The sequence below is a fragment of the Phasianus colchicus genome, chromosome 1 (assembly GCF_987193195.1).
Source record: "Phasianus colchicus chromosome 1, bPhaCol1.hap1.1, whole genome shotgun sequence".
NCBI classification, from domain to species: Eukaryota; Metazoa; Chordata; class Aves; order Galliformes; family Phasianidae; genus Phasianus; species Phasianus colchicus.
In genome coordinates, this window is record NC_143436.1 from 352,913 (window position 1) to 377,929 (window position 25,017).

A 25,017-nucleotide genomic window follows, 5' to 3' on the forward strand; every position below is an offset into this window, starting at 1 on the left:
TGCTGTGGGCTGTGTGCCCCCCAGCTCAGGCTGCCCAGCGCCCTATCCATGGCCTCGGGTTCCTCCAAGGATGGGGCACCCACAGCCCTGGGCAGCAGTGCCATGGCCTCACTGCCCCAAAATGTTTTCCAATTATCTAACCTAAATCTTCTCTTTATAAGCTCTTACCTCGGTGCTGGCCTTGCCCAGACCGAGTTGGCAGCTCACACTGCAGTTTGTTCTTTTCCCCAGGATTGCTGTGGGGGTTTATCAGCACCTTGGGTGAAATGATGTTTCTTCCCTCTATTTGTGCTTGTTTGTTGTGGCACAGATTGATTTCGGGGCTGGCGTTCAAGGTGAGCAGAACTGGAGCTGGACGGGGTGACGTCCCTTCCCCTTTCTGAGATCTAACAGAGGGTGTTTTTCTACATTTCCTTTTTTTTTTCCTCCTCTTACTCATTATTGCTGGCAAATGTATTTCTAATTTGCTGTCTCACCTGTAGGTCATTATCAAGCATTGTGTGCATGTAGTTGTTCTCCTTTGCTGAGGATGCGTGTGGGGAGTTTTACAAAACAGGATTCATCTTTGTTGGATCTCACTGTCTGGAGACGTCGCATCTTGTAGTACACATCTTGCCTTATTTCAGATGCAGTCTTTATTAGCAGCAGCATCTTATTTCTTTTCGTACCTTTGTTGTTAGATTGACTCCAGGTGCCTCTCAGCCTCATTCCTCCACCGAAGGCTTTGGTGTTATTTGTCATTGTTGCTCTACTGGTCAAGGGCTGAAGAACTGCGTGATGGTGGCACATCCAGCACAGTTCTGAGAAATTCAAATTGTGCCACGAACCAATACTGAATGCTGCTTCTAAAGCGTGCAGTTGCCTTCATTCTCATGAACTGGGAACGCTGCAGTTCCCATCATGAAGAAGTCTTCTCAGCCTGGGGGAAGTCATGCTGTTCCTGACAACACAAGCTCTAGTAAAGCAGTTCTGCAGCTGCTTTTGGCAGTTCTGCTGTAGAGCACTGATTCTCTAAATGTGTCCTGACTTTCACAGGTCATTGGCATCGTTAAAGGCCTGGCTGTTAATTAAACCGCTAACCCAACAAAATCGCCCTCCCCGCTTCTGATTGGCCCTTCCTCGGTGCTGGTTTATTGATAGCAATTTGTGCTTTTTTGTGCCACTGATTTACAAAATCGACGTGCAGAGCTGGCGGCGAGCTGCTGATGTGGGGCTGGGAGGGAGAGGTGCTGGAATGGGGCTGGGGAGCACGTGCTGATATGGGGACGATGTGGTGGGTACCAGCAGGATGGATGCTTCTGGGCTGGCAGCCTGCAAATACCTTCATTGTGAAATATTTTGAGCAAGATCATAGAATCATAGACTATCTCAAGTGGAAAGGGACCGACAGGGATCATCAAAACCAACCCCCAGCCCCACACAGCACCACACAAACCCAAACCCTACAGCTGAGAGTGGTGTCCCAGCGCTCCCTGAGCTCGGGGCTGTGCCCACTGCCCTGGGGGGCTGTGCTGTGCCCACCACCCTCTGGGACACAGCCTTTCCCTGAGCCTCACCTGATGAAGCACCATGCTGACAGATGTTCCAGTCAGCTGGAATGAAGGTACCTGCTTCAGGCTGGCCTTAATCCCCTAAATTAGGGATGCTTGTAATGCTGTGAAATATTTGGTAACATTTTTCCCCCCCCTCTTTATTAACATTCATACTCCCCCTGACCTCTTCCTTTTCCTTCTTAGTGATCATAGAATCATACAATTAGTTTGGATTGCAAGGGGCCTCAAGGATCACAAAGCTCCAAATCTCCGCCACACGCAGGGCCACCAACCTCCACATTTCATAGCAGCCCAGGCTGCCCAGGGCCCCATCCAACCTGGCCTTGAACACCTCCAGGGATGGACAGGGCATCCACAGCCTCTCTGGGCAGCTGTTCCAGCACCTCACCACTCTCACAACAAACAACTTCCCCCTGACATCCAACTGAAATCTGCCCTCATTCAGTTTCAAACCATTTCCCCTTGTCCTGCTGTTATCTCCCCTTTCCAAGAGCTGACTCCCCTCCTGTTTGTAGGCTCCCTTTAGGTACTGAAGGCTGCAATGATTCACCCCACAGCCTTCTCTTCTCCAGGCTGAATGATGCTCATCAGTGATGCTGACGACAGCTCTGTGCATTCTTCTTAGGATTTTGGAGGTTTGGTCAGTTGATGTCCTTGCTTTAGGTTGCATTAGACCAGCATGAAGGTATGGATGAGACTTTTCAGTCATTTTTTTTCTTGCTCCCTCGGACACAAAGAAATCACAGCGGCCCTGTAGCAGTTGGACCATTTTGGAGCACTGTGCATCCCCAGACTGCAGTTGTGGGGTGATGCTCAGTGCTTCTCTCTTTCTTCACTGGGTTGGTTTAGAGTTTCTCACATATCCTGTGCCGCTGTGACCGAAGTAATTGCATGCTGCCTCAGGGTCTTTTTCTGTGGAAAGCGTGATATAAATTTCCTTATGGACCCAAAGGAATCCGAGGTGTTTAAATGCAGCAGCCTGCAAAACCTGCAGTTGCTGATGGAAGAGAAATGCTAATTTTTGAACTGGGGAAGGTCCGGAAGTAAAGCAGTCAATATAGGCCCTCCTAATACTATTTAACTTGCTATTAACTTTAGCTGATTTGACAGCTCAGTGCGGCAGAATTTTTATTGAAAACACGGCAATATTGTAGAAGTTGTCATGTGCAAACCTCGAGGCTGTGGTTGCCTGGGAACTGCCAAGCGTTGGGCTGCTGCTGGGAGGATGCCAAGGCTCAGATACTGCCGGAATCGATCAACGGAGGAGTGGTTCACAAATTTATCAACGTTGTCATTACTCTTTTTTAATTAAAAGCCGCCGAGCAGAGGAGCGTGACTCTTCCAGCTCCGGCTCTGCCTGTGACCGTGTGTCCCTTCTCACGGGGTGCCAGGACACGGCCTCAAGGAGCAGCCCTTTGCTCAGCCTGAGGGGGGGTGGGAGGGTCCTCGGGACCCCCAGCGTGGCATCCCCACTCTTGACACCTTCTCCTGCACCTCTGGGCAGCGCCAGGAGAGGGGTTGGTAGCGGAGACGAGGAAACAAAGTGGAGGAACCGCATGAAGCGTTGGGGAGGTTTCACAAGAGAATGGATCAGCGGGTGAGTGCTGGAGGAAATTGATTTACAAGAACAAAGCAGTGGGTAATTATTGAAGGAATTTTGGGTAGGTGAGTAGGTAGCACTAACGTGTGTTTTCTTTTCACTCAAAACAGTTATTAAAGCAGGGAAAAGCGATTAGCGAGAAGGAGGTGTTGACGCTAAAGCTTTCGCTAAGGATGTCTTCAATGTGAGAGTTAACGACCAACAAACTGATATGTGGTAGAGTAGCTATACTGTTATTCAAAACCAGGAAAATTAAACAGTTGGAAAACAATTTCTGATAAGATTTAACCATTGCATTTCCAGAAGTTCACGTTTCCCTAGTCTGTTTCCATTCTGTAATAAAAGAGAATGGATGTCAGAGAGATAACTGAGAGGATTTATCAAGACTTCAGAGGAACTGGATGGAAACACCTTTGGAATGTCTTTACAAGTTGCCTGGGGACGCAAAAAGAGCTGCAATGCCCTGAATGCCTAGCAAAGAGATTGGCTCAGGAAAAGCATGACTCAGTGATGAATTCCTGTCTTCAGGGGAGTTTGGCAGGAAGGAAAGTACCTCAAAGTTTGTGACTTTCCTCAGAATGTTGGTGGTTTGAAGAGGACACGTGCTGGAGGGCTGAAACAAAGGGTGGATACACAGGAACGTCCACCCAGAGAACTGCCAAAGCCTAAGACAGCAGTTGGCCCAAGGCCTGGGTGTACATGGGAATCCCCTGTTGGTCTCCTTCAGGAAATCAGAGTATATATTTTGAGTGCTCTTAGTGCTCGCATCAAGGATAAGGAAAAGGAGCTGTGGTGAGGCTGACCAATGGCCACATCCCTTTTGATGGAGGAAAGGTGGTGGAGCAGATCCTGATGGAAGGCATCACAGGCACATGAAGGTCAGAAGGTGACTGGGCTAGCATGGATTTGCTGAGGGTGAATCACGCCCAACCAACCCGACTGCTTTACCCATTGGGGTGGGTGATGATGCTTGAAGAGGAGAGCACAGGAAATGTCCACATAGAACTTGAGGAGGTTTTCAGCGTGTTCTCCTCAGAGTGTTCTCCTGTAACATCCTTACTGCAAAATAGGAGTGAGATGGTTTGGATGATTGGAGGACGAGGTTGGTGGACAGCTCGCTGGACCACCAGGCTTAAAGGCTGGCCGATGGCCATACAAAGCCCATCTGGTAGCTGCTTAGGAGCTTGTTTCTCAGGAATGAATATGAAAGCTTACACCATGTAGTATCTTCTTACCTGAGCAGCTCCAGCCAGTCTAGGAGCAGTCAGCAGGCTGAGGGCCACGCTGCTCCTCAGAAGGGTCTCCACCAGCTGCAGGAATGGCCTTAAGGGCTGGCAGAGGCAAATCCTGCCCATGAGCTGCAGCAGTGCTATGGAATGTAATGGGGTAGGGCAGAATGGGTGACTAGACAACAGGTTCCTTGGCAAGAAAGGCCGAGGGACCCCAGGAACCCCCTGACCCAACACTGGCAGTGCCTTTGGCAATGAAGGCTGAGCACACCGTGGGTGGCAATGGCTGGTGGTAGTCAGCATGCAAGAGTGGAGATGGCTTCCACCACTCAGCACTGGTAAGACCCATACAGATAGTGGGGTCACCAGCCCAGGGCAGGCATTGCTGTAGCCCAGAAGGTTCCACAGAGTCCCTGGGATAGTTGGAACTGAGGTTCAGGAGACAGGAGGAAAGGCTGAGAGTAGGGTTTGCTCAGACCAGGGAGGAGAAGACAGAAGAAAGACTGTACTGCCATCTGCAACTGCCTAACAGAGTGGGGAGAGGTGATGGAGGTGGACTCCTCTGGGAGTGACATGGTGGAACAAGAAGACTGAGCTATGTCCAGAGACATCCTCCTCTGTGGCCTTCCTTCATCGCAGGGAAGTGGTCTGGGGCCTCGAGAAGTCGAGGTCTCTGTCCTTGGAGGTGCTTGGCCAATGCTGTGCAGCCTTTAGCTGGTCCCCCCTGCTCAGAGCAGGACCAGCTTTCCCCAGAGCCCTCCACTGGTGTCAGTCTGTGTCTCCCTGCTGTGGGTCTCCTTGGGTGAACCCATGCAGGGTTGTACAGAAATATCCATTCTGGGTTTAGAATGGACAATGACAATGGCAAAAAAAAACTCTGCCAGTTTGTCTTACTATCCTTCTGAGCTTTGTTTTAAAAGACTTTATTGCTGGGGAGTAGAAGTTAGTGCAAGTTGACAGAACCGCTGCAGTTGTAACTAACAAGGTGGATGTGCAAATGTCTTGGAGTCGTAAGTATGAAGAAACAGGATCCACCCACAGAATTAGCCTAGTTGTAGATACCTGGAGGCAGAACTGTGGTAGGTTAATGTGAAATGAGGGAAGTTGTAACTTGGAATAAAAGAGTGGTATTAAGCTGTAAACTAAGAGATAGTGTTGCAATTAAAGTCAGATCTGGGTAGGGTGCCCTGACTGGGGTGAGCCAAACAACCCGTGATGCACGCAGTGCTGATTTGTGGTTATGACTACACGAGTGGTGGTACCTGGGAGACCAATTTGGAGTCGATTGCCAGAACCCCGCGGCATGCCATTGAGCAGATCAGCATGAGTGTGTCTAATGAAGACGTCGTATCTGTCTCCTTGTCTTGCAGTGTTCGCATCAATTCCCAAGGAAATAATACCTGTTTCTATTTTCCATGCCACTTTTGGTTTTGTCGCATTCCATCTCAGTGTTCCTTTTCCCACTCTGGGGACTCTTGTCTATTTAGTTGAGCATCACATGGACGCTGCTCCAGGCCTTTGGTCATCCTGCCCTCCCTTATCCACATCTTTCCCATTCTGGCACAGCTGGGGCTGCACACACCTCGAGGACATGGGCGTACCACGGTGCAATGGAGCTTTCTGCTTCTTTGGCAGTACTCTCTGCCTCCTTCTCCAGTCCTTTCCCCTCATGCTCCTCTTTCAACAAATGCTGTTTTAGAGTTGTTAAAGGCCGCATCCCTACCTCACCACTCTTTTTTTTTAATGCTAACGTGGAGTGAGCTGGCGCTGTGCTCTTCGAAATAAAGAATGTTCTAATTCATTCAAATACAGCTAGCATTGTACATATACAACACAGTTCTACAGGTAGCTAGTTCCAGATCTGGAAAACAAGAAGATGAGAACTGGGAAGAATATGGGGTTTGGCTGTCAGAGTGAGGTGGAGTGGTCAAAGCAAACTGAACCCAAAGGGCCATGTGCTTTAAAGGAAACTGCTAATGCAATGTGTGGAGATAGAAGCAAGCGGACAGTGAGTCAAGGACAGTATTTTGTAGCTGTAAGTGACAGCTGGGAGACAGATGCTGGAATATTGCCTCCGGCTCTGAATTCTACTCTTTAAAAAGTATATTTAAAATTAAAGAGGATGCTGAAAAGAGCAACAAAAAGAATTTGAGATCTGGAGAAAATGCATTACACTTTATGAAGGTCAATCTCTTCAGCGCACCCTAAACAAGACTGAGAGGTGACTGTTAATGGAGGCTGGAGCACAGCAAGGAGCTGAGTACTAAACATCTGTTCAGTATCACAGAGAAAGATATAAAGAGAAGGAATGATTGAATGTTTAAACAAAGGGAATCAAATGAGAATTAAGACATACCTTTTATCGAGGATGAGTATTTGGCTTGTGAACTTATCCAAGGAGGGAGCATGCTTTCCACTGCGTATGTGTTTGGGTTTTTTTCTTTTTTTCTTTTCTAAGACCCAAGTGGGATGGATTTCAGCTTACTATGGGAGTTAATGGTTGACTCTTGCAGCATAGTGGTGCATTGCTCAGACTGGACAATCTGACAGGCCTTCATGGCTTTACATTTGCTAAATCAGAGAACATCTTGCCCATGTGTTCCTAAGGCAACTGCAGTGTGCTGTTTTCATTGGTTTCACCAATTTTCCAGCCAAACCTGATTTCTTTCACTCTTTTATACTGAGAAGTTCTTTACCTCTTCTGAATGTGTTTGCTAGATGTAGCACTTGGGGACAGGGTTAGAAGGCAGTTAGTGGGCATAGTGGGGATGGGTTGGGGTTGGACTTGGTCGTGACCCTTAGAAGTCTTTTCCATCATCAGAGATTTTATGATAAGGGCTTTTCTACAAAATTACAGTTTTTCTGTGTTGATGCTGAGTGAACAGAAGATTCTGTGTACCCTTTTGAAGAAGCAACTTAACTTTCCGTGGCATTTGCCAGCCTTAAATCAAGCTAAAGTTTCTCGGATCCTCATTTTCCTCACACATTAGACAGTGCTCGTGCATTAGATGGTGGTTCCTGATTATTTTCTTTTTGTTGTGGTTGTGATGTTACAGTGACATGCTGGAATCAGTTCCGGGTCTCTGAAGGAAATCATTACCTCTTTAATCCTGTTGAGCTCTTTCTTTGGGCCTGAACAAAGCTGATCCCAAACTTTTTGCATTTCCTTTGCCCTGTGCTGAGTTCAGCAGTTGGTTGAAGTGGGATGGCAGTGGTGCTCTTCAGCAGCCCTCCCCTTGCAGGTGGCTGACAGGAAAGCTGTTGCAGCTCTTCCTTGCCAGAGCCACTCACTTGGAGTTAATCAGGTGCTGAATCTCTTCAAACATTCATTTCAAGCCGTGTTTGTATCAGAGGCAGCTGCTAGACTGAAAGCAGTGATGGAGGGTCTTTAGGATGGGGGTGGCTGTTACTGTTAGGAGTTGTAATACAACTTTGGACTCTCATGTCTTTTAAAAAGCATTAACTGAATGGTTTCCTGGCTCAGGCAAGGGATACAGGAGGATGACACAGCAGTCAACAACGCCCTCTCAGACTGTCTTACAAGCAGCAACTGTTTCGCTGGAAAACCTAGCAAACCCAAATCCTTTATCTACAGCACATAACTCTGCAAGAAGGGCTTGTGCATGGCTGCTTTCCTGCTGGGAGCCAAGAGCCTCCCTCCTGCTCATTATCTCGTTTCCTCTTGGTGGGGGCAGTTTCTCCCAGCATGGTGTTCCAGCACATCAGATGGCAAGGCCAGAGCTTTCCTCAGGAGGTGATCTAAGCCCCAAAATTCTCATTGTTTTGCTAGTGTACACAGCTTGTTCTGTAAGCTGGTCCCAATCTGCCCACCACCAGCACCCGATGCACAGGAAACTCGTTCTAGCTTCTCCTGGTGGTTGTTGCTCTGCAAGGAGCAAGCTCCTTCCTTGTGTTCCTGCAGGAGAACAGCTGCCTGCAGGACCCTGCAGGGGATCTGTGATCTGCCCCAGGTCACGGGAAGACACCACAGCTGAAAATGCTGCTGAACAAAAATGCTTTTGTCTTGATTTCAGTTGGAACCAAGTTTTTTTTGTTTATTTATTTGTTTTTTAATTTAGTTCAGAGTGTCTGATATGATGCTACGTTTTAACTTTGGGAGTAAAACGGTATTGCTAATACACCCATATTTCGATGTTGCTGAGCAGCGCTGCACAGAGCCACAGACATTTCAGCTCCTTGTGCTGTGCTGCAGTGAGGGACTGAGGGGCAACAAGGAGCTGTGTGGAACAGAACCAGCACTGCTGACTCAAGCTGGGCACAGAAATATGGCATCATGTGAGAAAATTGTAAAACTGCAGGGAGTTGAGTTGGGGGGCACTGCTCAAGGACAGGCTGGGTGTTGGTTGGCAGATGGGGTGCAGCTGTGTCGTGCAGGGCTTGTTCTGTAAATACATATAATCATTACTATTCTTTTCCTTTTCCATTTTCTGTCTCAGTAAATATTTTTTATCTCAACCCATGAATTCTACTTTGGGTTTTTCCCCTCCCCTGGCTTCTCTCCCTCCATCCTGGTGGAATGGGACAGGGAGTGAATGACCACATGTGTGGTGCTGCACTGCTGCCAGGTGAATCCATGGCCGGCTTTGACCAGAACGGAGAAAATAAATGTACAATTGGGAATACCAAGCACAGTCTGTAAAAGAGAGGCAAGGAGGTCCCCTGGGCTTGTTCTACATCATTCCTATAGTATGGCTCAGGCCCTGCTCCCAGCCTAAGTCTTGCTCCCGGCCTACACCTCGCTCCCAGCCTAGGCCTCACTCCTGGCCTGGGCTCTACTCCCGGCCTAGGCCTCATTCTTGGCCTAGGTTCTACTCCTGGCCTAGGCCTTGCTCCCAGCCTAGGCCTCACTCCTGGCCTAGGCTCTACTCCTGGCCTAGGCCTCATTCCTGATCTAGGCTCTACTCCCAGCCTAGGCCTCACTCCTGGTCTAGGCTCTACTCCCGGCCTAGGCCTCGTTCTTGGCCTAAACCCCACTCCTGGCCTAGGCCCCGCTCCCAGCCTAGGCCCCTCTCCTGGCCTAGGCCCCACTCCTGGCCTAGGCTCCTCTCCTGGCTTAGACCCTACACCAGGCCCTGCTCCCAGCCTAGGCCCTACTCCCAGCCTAGACCTCACTCCAGGCCTAGGCCCCTCTCCAGGCCTAGGCCCCTCTCCTATCTTAGACCCCCACCAGGCCCTGCTCCCAGCCTAGGCCCTGCTTCTGGTCCAGGACCAACTCCCAGCCCAGGCCCTGCACGAGGCGCCACTCCTGATCTGGGAAGGAGAGGGTGAGTATGTCCCCTGGGGTTGTACTGCACCATTCCTCTGGCATGGCCCAGGCCTTGCTCGCAGCCCAGGCCCCACACCAGGCCCTGCTTCTGGTCCACGCCCCACTCCCAGGCCGCTCTCTGCTCCTGTCACCTTTGTCAGCTTTACCTTTCCTGTTTCTGTTTTTTCCTGAACAGATAGGGCGGACAGGCTCGCGCGTGATGCAGAGGATCTGGGTGTGCTGCCAATTTCAGTGTAACAGCCTCCATTGCTCTGTCTTACACCCCAGCATGGGCACGCGTGGCCCTGCTGAGGAACCCTGTGTTGGAAACCTGCAGAATTCCCTCACCTTTGCCTACTATTTTCCCGCTCAGTTGCAGGGATGAAGGGGCGCTGCCTTGCTTTGGGCAGTCTGGTTTATGGCAGTAAGCAGCCATGCTGAAAACACTTGGGAAATAAGAGAGCCTCAGCCCAGGATGAGCCACACCACAGCCTCACCTGCGTTCCATCAGCTCCCTGCTCCCTCTGCATCCCTGAGGTTTTATGGCTTTGTCACCATTGTCGTTTTGCATGCAGTTGTCGGGGTTGTTCTCTGCTCTGATCTCAAAATGGCAACTCCCATTTTCTAAAGGAACTCTTTCACTTTCTATAGATTCCTCTGCTCTGTTGTTTTTTTGTCCGCTACGTCTTTCTCTGGGGGCCTCTTTGGGGCCATTTTTCCATTTTTGCCATACGTTTGCTCAGAGCTTCTGATGTGATATTATGAAATATGCTACCTGCTGCCTGCAAGAACATCACCTTTTCAGCTGCTACTTTTAATTTCCTTTCAATTCTCTCTCATTTTTGTGCACTTTGATGAAAAAATTTTGTCTTCTTTGCTGTTAAGGGGTTGGTCTTTATTGTCGTTATTGCGGGGTGGCTCCTGAATAGATCTTGTCTGTCATCCTGTGCACTGCAGAGGATTGAAGCTGGAGCAATGAGCTCTTTCTTCCTTCAGGAAGGAGTCATCCATGCTGTCTAAAAGTTGAGGAACTGCATTGTTTTCTTTCAGGACTTGTTCCAAAGGCTTTCATTGTTATGATCAGCACTTATAATTGTACAGCAAACTGAAGTGAGTGGCTCATGCTGCAGCTGCCTGCAGCCTGTGTCTTCAGCACAGGGTGGACTTTGTGGTGCCCTGTGTACTCACCCTGATCCCTCCTGCTCAGCATCCTGCAGGAGAGCAGCACAGGGCTGCAGAGTTGCCCTCGTGTCCAAGCTTGGTGCTCCTGTCCTGATGAAGCTGGGTCGGTGCCTGGCTGAATGCCTATGTTTGGGCAACTGAACCCTTCCTGTTCTGCCAATGTCAGCCAGGTTCTGCTGTGGAAGCTGCTAGGGCTGTCCCCACTGTGATGGTGAGAACTGATGTGTCCCCATGCAACAGGTTAGAGGAACTCTTGCTGCAGTGTCTGCCCGAACAAAGTGAGCACAGAGCAGCTGTCTGCTGTGGATCCATGCAGGCTTCAGAGCTGAGACTGTACAGAGAGATCTCTGCAGCTTGCCAGCAGAGACCGGTGGGATTAGTGTCGTCTGTTGGATTGCTCCTGGAATGGCTGTGCTGCATCATGGAGTGCAAAAAGTATGTTTAGTTGCAGGAATTCTGATGGGTTTAGTTCTGTTTATTATGTTTGGTGGAATTTTGAGAAACAGAGCTTTAAGATACACTGAAGTAGTGGGATTATGACCACAAAGGACTGCAGCGTTTTGACCTAACACCAAAGCAGGCGTTTCCTTTTTTTCCAATTTCTGACACTGGTTAACAAAACGTGTTGCAGGATAGAAGCTGTTTTCTCTCCTGCGTATGGAATGTTAATACTCTCCGGAATATGTCTGTGCAGTAAAAGTTCAGGATAAGATTCAGTGATCTTTATTCCAGGATGTTCCTTCAACCAAGGCTTGTTCTTGTCCACATGTGCATGTCTGTAATTTATTTTTTTTCCATTAGTCATACAAGTTTCATAGTGAAAGGCATCATCTGACAGCGAGGGAGAGCCCTGGAGGCTAAGTAGGAAGGTGTAGACGGTGTTTTCTTATTTAGAGTACCCAAAAGAGTGATGCATATTCTACTTCTCTTTGGCATCTCTCGGGTTTTGGGCTCCTGATGTCTCACACCAGCAAGCAGCCGCCTCCTCATTAGCACCTGCTGTAGGACAAGCAATAGTTGATAAGCACACCAACACGCTAATGCGGTCAGCGATGAAATAGATAACGCTGACCTCTGCTTGCAGTACAAATGCATGCTGCCAAGTGCGAGTTATCCTTGCCTGAGAAAAATGAGCCGTAACATCAGCTCAGTGTTGCCTGTATTGCACAGTGAGTTTTCTGGGCACTGTGCAGCGCAGCACTGGCTCTCTGCTGCCTCCCACCTTGTGCCTCAGCAAGACCATTTGCTTTTCTCTAGGCAGAGCTATTTAATTCACAAAACCATAGAGATGCTGCTAAAACCTAAGCAAGCCCCAGGGCTCTGAAGCTGGAGATCATAGAATTGTGGAATAATTAAGGTTGGAAAAGACCTCTAAGGTCGCCAAATCCAACCCCAACCCATCCCCACTATGCTCATTGACTATGTCCCCAAGTGGTTTAGTGGGCATGGTGGTAATGAGTTATGGTGAGACGAGGCTGACAGAAGGAGTGAGGATGTGCAGTTACCTCTGATGCCTGGGATGAGTGCCAGTCCCCTGGGCTGGGTGTGTGGTGTGGTGGTGGGAGCTCCGGCACCACAGATCTGTCAGAGCCCATTGGAAGAGCTGCTGTGTGCATGGAGGGTTGATGTTTGGGCTATATTTATGCTTGGGGAGCCAAGCAGGTGTCTGTGGTCGGGCATCAACTCTTCAAAACCTCCATGAACAAAAATACAGTTATGTAACCGTGTGACTCTGTGCCGGACCTGCCCCTTGGACACTGTGTGTGTCTCTGCTCTCCTGTTTTGCGAGCGATCATATAGTCATGAAGATTGGAAAAGACCTCTGAGATCACCAAGTCCAAGAGCAAAGAAGGAGGAAAACCAAAGTAATCATAACAAGAAGTCAAGGGCCAAAATGCAGGCAATGGGACTTGGGAGAGAAGCTGAGACTGCTGCTGGGGACCTGCTGCTGTGAGCTGAGCTCCGGTGTGCCAGCATGTCCTCTGCTTTTAAACACTTGATTCCCTGCCTCTACCTCCCCTCTTTTACCAACTGACACTGCAAAGGCGATGGCTTTCCCCTCTCATCCTCTTGCTCTCTCTGTATCCCTGCAGTATGCAGCAGCTCTCATTGCCCTCTGTCTCTCCACAGAAGTGTCTGAGGTTGAATCCGGACGTTCCCGTGTGGGCCTCCAAGCAGCGCATTCTGTGCACCCTCAACCACAGCCTGAAGGATGTGCTCAACTACGGGCTCTTCCAGCCGGCCTTCAATGGCAGAGCAGGGAAGTTCCTGGACGAGGAGCGCCTGCTGCGGGAGTACCCCCTGAATCCCGACACTCCCGTCCCCTACCTGGAGGTAGCTGTCTTTTTTAATGTATATATTTATAAATATATATATGTGTGCGTGTGCCTACGTACATCTACAGGTATATATACACACATATGTGGAGAAGTACGTAGGAATCATCCCATCCCTTCCTCTATAGTCTCTAAAAGCAGCACAGAAATTAAGCGCCCTCCCACCCGCCCCTATTTCCCCCCATTTCCCATCAGGACGAGGTGCAGAGATTTCTGTGGGTGTGTGTTTACTCGCAGAGAATCCGTCGAGGGAAAGCTCAGGCAAACGCCTCTGAGCTCCAGTTTTAGTTGCTCATGGCTCTGCCTGGTGGAGCTCTGTGATGTTGGCCGTGGCCCTGAGGGTCTGATTCTGCTTCCCGAGCCCGCTGGTCACATCCCCTTCTTCTTATACTGGCAGATAACTGCCATGGGGAATTGGAGTTAGGGAGGGAAAGCTGTAGGGAAAAGCACAGGAAGGTCTTTGGAAATGAGGCTGAAGGGGTTGAGTTTGATGTTTTTTACTTTAATTTTACATTTACTTTCATAGAATGATAGTATCTTAGAATGGCCTGGATTAAAAAGGACAGTGATGCTCATCTGGTTCCAACCCCCTGCTATATCCAGGGTCGCCAACCAGCAGCCCAGGCTGCCCAGAGCCACATCCAGCCTGGCCTTGAGTGCCTGCAGGGATGAGGCATCCCAGCCTCCTTGGGCAACCTGTTCCAGTGCCTCACCACCCTCTGTGTGAGGGTTTTTTCTTTAAATTTAATTCACAATTACTGTGAATTGCAGAAGGGAACACTGTGCTTTGACAGCAGTGACCATTCCTATACAGACCTCATTCACGTAATGAGCATGGAGGATAAATGCTAGGTTTCATTCTATATTATATTCCTTTCCAGAACATTAATTGGGACAGAAATGAATTGAATTTCTCTGTACTGACATTCAGTACAGATTTTGGTGTGGGGCTGAGCAGGCTGTGTGTATCACAGGGTGACCAGGAGCAGTTTGTGGGCTCTATTGACTCCCCACTGGCTGTATGGAACGTTGATTACCTGCAGGCAGACCTCTGGTTCCGGAATTCTGTGCTATAATTTACCCTCAGAGCCTACTTAGGAAGCATTACACACTTAAGCTGCATGAACTCTTACAACTGCAAGCGTGAATGCTGTTACTATAACTAATCCCAACTAATTTGGAAAGAAAATACTGCACAGTTTCTTAGTAAACTAATGTCAAATATAGACTAAAACATTTGCAACATCATGAGGAATGCTTGCAAATAAACCTATGAGGTAGTCAGTTCCTTAACGTTCCTCCCGTAGGCTTTAGTCCTTTGTTTTGTATGGTTCAGCATAATGTCCACACTTAATATCTCAGTGCACACATCTAAAAGCAGACCTGACGTGAATGTTTACCGTGGGTCATTTCAATTCTTCCTAACCTGATAAGAATGGCAGCTGAGCACATGAAAATCATGTTGGAAAACCAAAAGTGCCATTTACAGGGCACCGATCCCATGCTGCTCCCATAAGATAAGTGAGCCCTCAGGGCTGCATGTGGAGGTGACCAGATTGATGTGGATTTGTACAGAGTGACAAAACATTACGGAGTGACACAGAGGGACTTCGGGCAGTGCTTCCTGCCAGGTGATGCTCGGGGTGCAGGGCTGACTGCTGATGCTGTGCAGAAGCTCAGAGCAGCTGATGGTGCCACACAGCTCTGCTCTTCTCTGATGCAGTTTTGCCTTGCCCCTGGGTGGCAGTGTGTGCTGTCACATCAGAGTGACACAGCCTGCCTTCCCCATCTGCACAGCTGGGATTGGAGCTGGTTGCACCCCAAAATGGTGTGGGGGTGGAGAGGAACCCTGGCAACACCTGCAAGGGGCCAACACCTGTATGTCGGTGGGCTGGGCAGCTTTTAGCTGGGAATGATTGAAAAAAGTGGTGTGAGGACATATCTGCCCAGGATTTCTTGTTTATAACAAGTTCTGGAACCCAAGGGCAGCTGCAGCAGGCTGAAAATGAGGTAATGTATTGCCAGCATTCGAAAGTAACTCCAGCCCAAAGATAACTTGGTGTCAGTTCCAGCTGAAATAATGGGATGCTGGCGACAGATGAAGTTCATAACAGTTCACAATCTCAGAACGCAATTGAAAAAAATCTAATCAAATCCAACCTCTTTAAGGAGATCATAATTCTGCCCTATGAAGATGGCTGCACAAAGGCAGCAGCCGCTGGGGAGGACCTGGTTTTGTTCTATGAGCTCCCGTTTGGGGTCAGCGCTGTAAGGTGTCTGTAGGACATGTGGATGAGTCTAGGTGGGTTTCTTAGCGACTGATGTCAGATGCTCTGTGGGTACCCCAGGGTTTGAGTGTAATGTGTGTGAGTTGGGCTCGAGGATCCTTGTGGGTCTCTTTCAACTTGAGATACTCAACAGTTCTACCAATTAAAAATTGCTGCTGGCAGAGGTCACAGCAGTGTGAGTGCAGTCATTTGGTACGGGAGCCATCAAAGCACATTCCTAAATTGGACAGCGGTGTGGCTACTTGCAAAGGAGGGGCTCTCGTTTCTGAAAACAAAGTTTCTGAAGAAAATTGTCAGTCAAAAAGGCTGTCATGAATTCCCAGTGTGATCGTATGGGATCCTGGGATCCTTTGGTGTGTACCCTGACAAACTGCGAGGTGGTTCCAGGGGTGGTTCGGGTGAGGAGATGGACATCAGAGCAGTGTTTGGTCACAGTCAGTACCTGGAAGCACACTGAGAAGAGCTGAAACCACACAGACTGATAGGAAGAACTGATCAGAGCCTCTTCACTGAGCAAAGCAATGAATGAGGAGAGAAAAGGGGGAGGAGAGCAGCAGATCCTGTCCTGTTGTGTTCAGATTTAGACTGAGGGTCTCACTGCAGGACTTCACTGGAACTGCTCCAGAGCAAACTGATGCTGAGTGGGCTTCGTGCATCTCACATCTGACTGTTCTCCTTCTTGCAGTTCCGGTACAAGCGGCGTGTGTACACCCAGGCTTTACTGGATGACAAGCAGTTTGCCAAGCTCCATACCAAGGTAAGGCTGGAGTTGAGCCTGTGAGCTCAGAGCCCTGAGTGCATGCACAGCACCAGTGGTCCATCCTGATGGGCAGTGGTGTCTGTGAGCACCAGGACCTGGGGGGGTTCAGCTTTCCTCGCTCGCCAGAGCTCAGATCCCTCCTGTGAGCTGCTGGTGTGGCCAAAGCCGGGGTGGTTTTGGTGCGTTGTGAGTGGAAGAACTGCACTGAGTGGTGCAATTGTGTGTGTTGTGGTGGGCACTGCTCCGTTGGAGGTCTGGGTGCCAGCTGTGTGCAGGGCAGTGCAGGGGAGCACACAGTGGGTTGGCTGAAAAGCAGCTTTGTTCTGTTCTGTGCCCTGTGTGGGTGATGGAAGACCCAGGAGCACAATGTGCACATTGAGCAGCCTGCTGTTCTCCTGCTCAGGGGCTGTTGCACACCTCCATTGTTGGACTGCTGCACCGTGGTCAGTGATGGAGGAATGTATAAAGATTAATGGCTGGGGATACCCCTGGTGGCACAGCTGGCAGGTGTGGGGTGATGGGCACTGTGGGGCTGGGGCAGTGGGGGTGATGGGTGCTGTGGGGCTGAGGTGCTGCGGGTGATGGATGCTGGGGTGACAGGCACTGTGGACCTGGGGAACTGGGGCTGACAGGTGCTGGGCACGCAGTGGTTGGTTGGGTGGATGCTCTCCTGCATTGCTCCTTCCCAGCCAGCTGCATTAACTCCATGATATCGTTTCTCATCTAAGAAACCAAGAGCAAAGAGTGTGGAGAGGTCTGGGACCAGCAGGGGGTTTCTGTTGTCACTGATAATTGTTCCCTGCAGCACAGGGTTTGTGGGGATGGTGCTGGTTCCTGGGATACTGGGGCCAGCAGTGGGCAGGAGGAGCAGGGTGGGCAGCATTGGTGTGGCTGGGGGTGGGAGGACAGCCTCAGCACCCACCAAATGCAGCCCATTTCTGGGGGATCCCATGGGGAAATGGGGTCTCAGGGCAGGGAGCAGAGCTGTGGAGGACTCCTGGGTTGCCCTGTACAGTGGAGGAAAGTGCCAGGAGTCTCTGGGGTTCTTGTTAAGAAGGCTGTAGGACACAGAACTGCTCCTGCTGTAGGGCTGCTAACTGCTGGCTCGGTCCTGCTCGTGTGTGTTCTGTGAGGGAGGCAGGAGGGAGCTGTAAGCTCTCCATGAACATGCACAGCAGCAGCAAGAGCAGAGCAAGGGTGGAGCCACAGGCAGAACACGAGGGGAGAAAAAAAAACCAACTTTGTCCCAAAGGGCTTGACCTACTGCAAAGGTTAAAATCTTCATGGGAAGAAACACGTCCTCTGTCTTCCTTTAGCAGAGTAGCAGAAAGGAGGAATGAAATACTGCCAGGGCTCAGATCTGACTCACGAAGATGAAAGTCGTGAGGTTTCTGTCTTATGGCATAAGAATATCCAGGCAGCAGATCTGGAAAGGGCTCAGCATCTCCCTGGCGCCAGGAAGCATGAATCACTGCTGAGCCCTGCCAGTGGGAGCCGCGCTTCCTACAGGGAGGGCTGAGCTGGGGAGACCCGGGCGGCAGCGTCTGAGGGCATCCCCAGGAGTGTGCAGGAGCCAGAAATGTGCTTTATTAAATATTCACTTAATCTCTCTGCTTTAATGTCTGCTTAAAATAACAAATCTCCTTCAAGTCGTTTCTTTACTTTTAAGCTGTCCCTTGCTACTGAAGGACGGCATCTGAGGGAGATGTGCAGCCCTGCTCCCATTTGCTTCCATCAGGAGGATGCTGATGTTCTCCCGGAGCTGCGGTGCTCCTGGGGCCAGCAGAGCCCCATTCCTCCCCAGTGCATGACTGAGCAAGGGCGGGATTGTTTCCATGTTAACTGAAATGAAGCCTTATCTCCTGGGCAGTGAAATGCTGTTCTTTTTGTGCTGCTTTTTTTTTTTTTTTTTTTTTTTCTTTTCTTCCCTGAGATTCAGTAATTAAAAGCAGTGAGAATTAGCTTTGGGTCTAATGGGACGGTAGGACTGCTGCTCAGGCATGTGCCCAGCCCTACCCCTGCCATGGGCTGTGTGCCTTCCAGCTTGGGCTGCCCAGGGCCCATCCACAGTCTTGGGCACCTCCAGGGATGGGGCACTCACAGCTCTGGGCAGCAGTGCCCGCACTGCACCACTTCTGGGTGAAGGATTTATGTCAGATGTGAGGGGAAATCTCCCCTTTTTTAATTTATTCCCCATGTCCCATCACTCTCTGCCCGTGTACAAAGCCATTCTCCTCCTGTTGAGCAGCTCCTTCAGGTCACAGGGAGGTCTCCCCTGTCTCTTCTCCAGGCTGAAGTCCCGAGGGCAGAGCAGAGGGGGACGGTCCCCTCCCTGCCCCACTGTCCCCTTCACCTGCAGCCCAGGGGGCAGTCGGCTGGAGACCTGTGCCTAATGAGCTCACCTAAAGGAGGGTAAAGCACCAATGAGATGGGATGGTCTCACATTGTGCTGGGAAGGGTCAGGTTGGAGATTGGGGACAATCTGTGCTGCAAAGAACAGTCAGCACTGCACAGCTGCCCAGGGCAGTGGGGAGTCCCCATCCCTGGGGGTGTTCAGTGACCAGAGGGATGTGGCACTTGGGGACGTGATCAGTGGGATGGGTTGGAGTTGGACTGGGGAGATCTCAGAGCTCTTTTCCAACCTGAATGACTCTGTGATTCTGTGTTCTACAGGAGGAGATGGGCTCCAGTGTAGTGGTGGAGCAGTCTGAGCGCAGCCTGGGAGCTCCCGTTATGGTGACAGAACAGTGCAGACTGGTTTGCACTCCTATCTAAAATATTGTCATAGCCCAGAAAATCTGATTGGAGAGACAAAGGAGCTCATTAACGCCAGCAGGAAGTGCTGGATGGTGAAAGGGCTCACAGGGAAGTGCCATGAGCAGATGAGCAGCTGTGCAGTTAACTCCTGGAGCACTGTGCCGTGCCTGCAGCCTGAGTACCACTGTGTTTAGGCTGCAACTCATGCTTCCTTGTCAGCTCTCAGAGCAGCAAGCCTGGATGCTGACCCTCCTCCTTACATTGCGTTCACCTCTGCCCCCTGGTCCTCAGCCCACAGCATCTCTCTGCTGCCCTTGGTCCTGTTAATGCTGGGAGTGCTTCAGGCAGGTTTGGAGAAGCGCTGAGCCTCAGAGATGGCATGTAAAGATTCTTTGTGTGTGCAGTGAAATGGATTATCAGGCATTTCTGCTTGCTGCTGCCTGGGCAAGTGCTTGTAAAGTGACTGTACCCGGGAGGAGGTCAGTGGCTTCCTGCCTTCTGTAGGCACCATGAGCATGTGGCATGTGCCATGCTCTGGATGGCGGGTGGTTTATCTTAATCCTAGCTGCTGTTAGGAGCAGACCAGGCCCTGAGGAAACATTCACCTTGCTTTGATACTGAAAAGGCAGGAATCATCAGCATGCAACTGCTGTGAAGGGCTGTTTGTCTCCCTGTGCTCACAGTGGGTCCGGCAGCATCCCTGCAGTCGGCTCTCCCTGCACTCAGCCCAAGCTGAGCAGCCAGCAGCAGTTAGAATAATTTTTCTGCCAGAAGAATATCTTGTTTATTTTCTTTCATTTTGATTCAAGAGAGAAAAGCTGGTGAGAAAAGCTTGTTCCCTCACACCAGCTTCTTCTCCATGAGCTTTTTCTGGAGGGTGTTGATTTTTCTTGAGGTTTTGTACCAACAGAGGATAACGGGCTGCACACGATGTCTCAGTGGGACGACCAGGGCTGTGCTTCCTCCCCAGGAGCAATCCTGGCCTTAACCCCAGGCTTTGGGGAATGTGCCTCAGACCAGCTCAGCAGAGTGAACACAAGGTGTTTTGGGTATGGGTGCAGAAACGAAGCACAGGGAGCGGTGGCCGTGGGTTGGACAGCCAGCCCTACTGGTTCCCCAAGCAGTGGGATGAGGGCAGAGCCAGGTTTCAGTTCTTGTCTCTTCTAACAGGGCTCCTCCTTTGGTGGGAGCAAGGTGGGTTGGCGGTCAGCCTGCAGGAGATGCAGGTGATGAGCACAGATCCGCTGCAGAGGCTGGGATGAGGCTGCAGTGGTTGTGGGGTTGGGGTGGGAGGGTCCCACCTTCCCCCAACCCCTTCTGCCCGACCCTCACACAGCCCTTCCATGCCAGGGGGTTGGGAGATAGGGCTGTGAAACGCCCTTTCAATCAGCCAGGGGCGGCCATACGCTAGGCTGATTTCATTGGATGAGTTATTGCTGAGTCTTGCTTTTTTCTGCACAGAGAAAGTTTCCATCATGCCAGTCAGGACATCCATCACCACACACTGATTTGAAAATCACCCTAATCTCCATGAATACATTGCTTCTGCTCATGGGAAGATGTACTGGGAGATGATAGCTTTATATACGTGCGTTTAGGTTTCAGTTTTTTGCATGTAGGAAATAGGATGCGGTGCCTTTATTGGCTCCTGATGTTTCTTTTGTTATTTTGATTTGTATCAAACTATTTTTGGGCGGAAGCTGGAATTCAATTAAAATTAAAGCAAAGTAACATTTTAAATCGTATCTTTATCACTTCAATAAATGTTCCTTGAGTGTACTGGGTACAGAAAAGGAAAAGTAAATCTATCAGTACATATCTTTTGCATTTAAAGCTGACTGATCTTTCAAACAAAGGGAGATTGGGTTTGTATTAGTGGTTCCCATTACAAACTCTCAAAGGTATTTAAGTGCCAGAAAATAAGTATCTGGTGAGATTCACAATTGCCTGAGTGGTTTAGGCATTGCTGAGCTCCCCTTGATTTCAGTAGGAGTCTGACATTTGCTCTCTCTCTTCGTGTCTAGTCACCTCAATACATTTGAAAACCTGGCCCCAAATCCTCTAGTTCTTAGAATAATGAGATCTCATTCCTTTCCCACCAGGGTTTTATTCACAGATTGGGGGAGAAAAACAAGCTTCTGCGCTCTCTCAGCTCTCAAATCTTTGGGCTTTGAGTGAATCAGTCCAAATGAAAAGGAAAATGTTCTGTGTTTCTAGCTAAATTGAAACGAAAAACAATCCGATAGGAAAGCTCTTTTATGCAGCATAAGTTGAAAAACCAACATGGGAGAATGTAAATACCAGCATTTGCTTCTGTGAAAAGTGGTTATAATGGGCCCAGCATGGGACACGACTGTGACATATTTATAGATTTCCAGAGCCAAGGATGGTTTGTTCTGGTTCTGAACGGTGCAGGAGGAGTGTGCTCGAATTCGTGGCTTTTGGCAGGAGAGTCATTCAATCAATATGGTTTTCTAAATGCTCGTAAATGCTGCCTTCAGCATAAGTTGTCATACCCCAAACTCAGGTTTCAACAGTTGTGTTTTTTAATTGTGGGAAAGAGCCTTCGTGGGGCTGAAACCTTACTGACACAAAGACAGTAAAGCCAGGATGGAGACATAAAACTGAGAGGGTGTCCAAATGAGGGCTGCAGAGAAGGGGGAGGGTCTGAGGGGAAAGGGATGTGAGGAGTAGCTGAGGGTCCTTGGTTTGTTTGGTCTGGAGCAGAGAAGGCTGAGGGGTGGCCTCATGGCGGCCCTACAACTCCTCATGGCAACTCTACAGCCCCTCATGGTGACCCTACAGCCCCTCGTGATGGCCCTACAGCTCCTCATGGCAGCCCTACAGCTTTGCATAGTCCTACAGCTCCTCATGACAGCCCTGCAGCCCCTCACATTGGCCCTACTGTTCCTTATGGTGGTCCTACAGCTTCTCATGTCTCTACAGTCCCCTTAAGGCAGCTTTACAGCTCCCTCATGGCAGCCCTACAGCTCCACCATGGTGGCCCTACAGCTCCTTATGGCCCTAAGCTCCTCATAGTGGCTCTACATCTCCATCATGGTGACCCTACAGCTTTTCATGGCAGCCCTACAGCTCCTCAAGTCCCCTCATGTTGGCCCTACTGCTCCTCCTGGCCTTACAGCTCCCCATGGTGGTCCTGCAGCTCTTCAGTTCTTAACCTCTCTGCTCAGGTCTGTGTTGTGGTTCCAGAGTTGGTACTGGTTCCAATGGTGGTTGAACCATTTGGCTGCACTATGGGATGCCCCAGGGCTCTGAGCTGGGGGTCCCATGGGGCATTCCAGTGCTGGAGGCACTGGGCTGCAATGGCAGGTGTGGGAGAGGCTGTGCAGTATGAGAGGATCTTGATGCAAAGGTTTGAGGTGTGCACTGACCAAGACGTCTCAGTTAGCAATTTCCCATTCCTTTGCTTAATCCCATTTCTTTTATTTCTCACCTCTACCCATTGGCAGAGTGCTGGGAGATCTCTGAGATGTAGCAGAGTGCTTTCCATGGATGCCTGTTTAAAAATGGGGGTCTCTATCTCTCTATGCTCAGGGCAATGCTTAATTTGAGTGGAACAATGGGTTTCCCCAAGTTTATTCTGGAAAACAACTTAATTGATTTAATTATATCTGTATCTATATCAGCTCAGGCCTCGAGCTGCACGTCTGGGGCACACAGCACAGCAGGTGGTAACTGGTGGGAGAGAATGGTTTTCTATTTGTTATTTAACTTCTTAAGCCCATTTGCTTGACAGATTATTTTTGAAGCTTTGCTGTGGATTTGATCTGAGGGTAGATGAACTTTGGAATGTTTGGAAATACAGGATAGTAATTGATTTCCCCCAAAGAGAAATTCCATGCATGGCCCTAGTAGAGTGTAATGCATGGGACTGTGATGTTGAACGTCAACAATGGGAGAATCACATCGTGGAGATGAGGCTGCCTCCCTCTGCATTCTCCTTTTGCTCATGCACTTTTTCTTCAGTTTCTTGCAAAATGCAGAAACTATCATTAAAAGTTGACGGCGTGCTGACGTGGGCTCAGCTCTGCCAGCACGAATCTGGAGGGATGGACAGCACTGTTCCCAGGGGCTGCAGTTACCTTGTGAGTGCCATTGGCTGTTGACCCAAAGGTCTGCAAAGCAAAGCTGGAAGCATGTGTGAAAAGAATGTTTTCAGTCCTGTTTGCCTACCTGGCAGAGCGATAATTTCTAGAGCCTGGAAATCTATTAAACAGCGTATGCATCAAGTGTAGCTACCCAAAAGGGGAAAAAAGAGAAAATCCTCACAGCCTACAGCCAGGCAAGCAGGCTTCAAGGAGTCCTCTGAGCTCTCAGTCCCCTCAGGAGAAAAAGATTTGGTCAAAACAGAGAATGGCATCGTGAACAAAACGATTTTGCAGCCGTAGCTGTGACACCACACAATAACAGCTGGTGGCTGTGAAGTTGGTCTTTCTTCTTAAGCATTTCAGAGTAGTTGGCAAAGAGATGATGCACCATCAAAGTGACTTGGTGACCTCAGGAGGTGCAGTGCTGCTGCAAGATGTGGGCAAAGCCCCAGATGCTGTGTCAGTGGCAGTGCTGCTCAGCACGTTCCATAGCAGTTTCCGTGCTGCCTGGTTGGCAAACACTACAATGTGTGTTTGGAGATGTGTCCGTGTCTCAGGAGTGTGCAACACGTGTCTGCTCTCATGGGGTGTGAGCAGGGGACTGTGGTGTGGGCAGGAGGGATGGCTGGTGGCCCCAATGCCTTCCATACTTTCTTGGGGTGGTCCAGTGATGCCAATGAGGCGTGGACAGGAAGGGCTTCGTCCTGCACAGACCTGTGGTGTGCCCTCAAAAAGGACATGCACCCTATAGGGAGTAGAGCTTCAGGGACCTGGGAATGAATATATGCACTGTCTCCTCATGGGTGCTGTTCTGATGTTGTGCTGGTTGCCTTGGGTCTCTTGGATGGGGATGTTCCTCTGGTGGCTTCTTTCCTCATATTGGGGTGTTAATGCTATGTATTGTGTGTTTTCCTGGGGTGTCACGGCTGCAGGCAAACCTGAAGAAGTTCATGGAATATGTGCAAATGCTGAACGTGGAGAAAGTCTGCAGACTGCTGGAGAAAGGACTGGATCCCAACTTCCACGACCCAGATACTGGAGGTGAGATTGGCCTCTCCAGAAAGGGGGAGATGGCAGAGCAGGGCTGCGGGAGAAAGTGTCCAGGGGAGACAGTGGGAATTTGGGCAGTGGATGTTCTTGGTGGGCATAGCAAATGATGGGTTGTCTGAAGGGGAAGGTTTGCTGGATTTCTTAGTAGTGTGTCTTAGGTCTTGGAGGTTTTTGGAGCACAAAGTTGTGGAAGGCTGTTGGCAGAAGATACTGTGTGGGGTGAGAAATATGCATTGTCTGGGAATGAGACATAAAATGAGACAGCTGTGGGGCTGTGCATCTTTCAGATGGGATTCTGGGCAGGATGGGGCAGTCTCTGGGACTGGCACATTGAGGGAATGTGGAGTCTCTTTGTGAAGCAGTCAGAAGGCTGAAGAAATGTTTTGGAGGCCAAGAAAATCAAATCTTGGCTTCTGGGTTTCTCAATGTTGTTTTTCTAATTTTTTCCCCACCTTAGGGAAGTCAGGGTTTGGAGTGTTGGCTGTTGGGTTTTATGAAGGCTTCAGGGTGCAAGGAGTGAGAATCAAACTCCCATGTTTTTTCCTTGAGAGCAGAGGATGGAAGGATCTGTCCCTGGTCCCGGCTGAGGGCTCTCATGGTCTTGAGAGAGGAGCTGCTGGTTTATTTCTGTTTTCAAGCAGTGTTTTTTATCATCAGTTACTACAGAGTTGGACTTCTGCTTGTGAACGATGGGCACATTTCCAACTCATGAGCAGGTGCCAATCTGATGATTAATTTTCCGTGTTTCTGGTTCAGCTGGATGGCTCCTCAGGTTGGTTCTGAAGCTCTGGCTATCTCTGCATGAGGAGTTCTCATGTGCCCAGACAGTTGTTCCGCACTGCAATCAATGGGCACGGCGTGGTTCGGGCACATTGTTAACCTCTCCA

At 49.7% G+C, this 25,017-nt stretch overlaps 1 protein-coding gene across 5 annotated transcripts in view; it reads left to right on the top strand.

Annotated features, from left to right (window-relative positions):
* SHANK3 (SH3 and multiple ankyrin repeat domains 3) overlaps nucleotides 1-25,017 on the top strand; it is a 290,023-nt gene that overhangs the window by 36,478 nt on the left and 228,528 nt on the right. For all 5 annotated transcript variants that reach the window (XM_090121481.1, XM_090121525.1, XM_090121365.1 and 2 more), the window contains 3 exons: nucleotides 12,961-13,164; nucleotides 16,140-16,211; nucleotides 24,013-24,121. In XM_090121481.1, coding sequence (XP_089977607.1) covers nucleotides 12,961-13,164; nucleotides 16,140-16,211; nucleotides 24,013-24,121 — 385 coding nt within the window. The remainder of the gene's footprint in view (nucleotides 1-12,960; nucleotides 13,165-16,139; nucleotides 16,212-24,012; nucleotides 24,122-25,017) is intronic.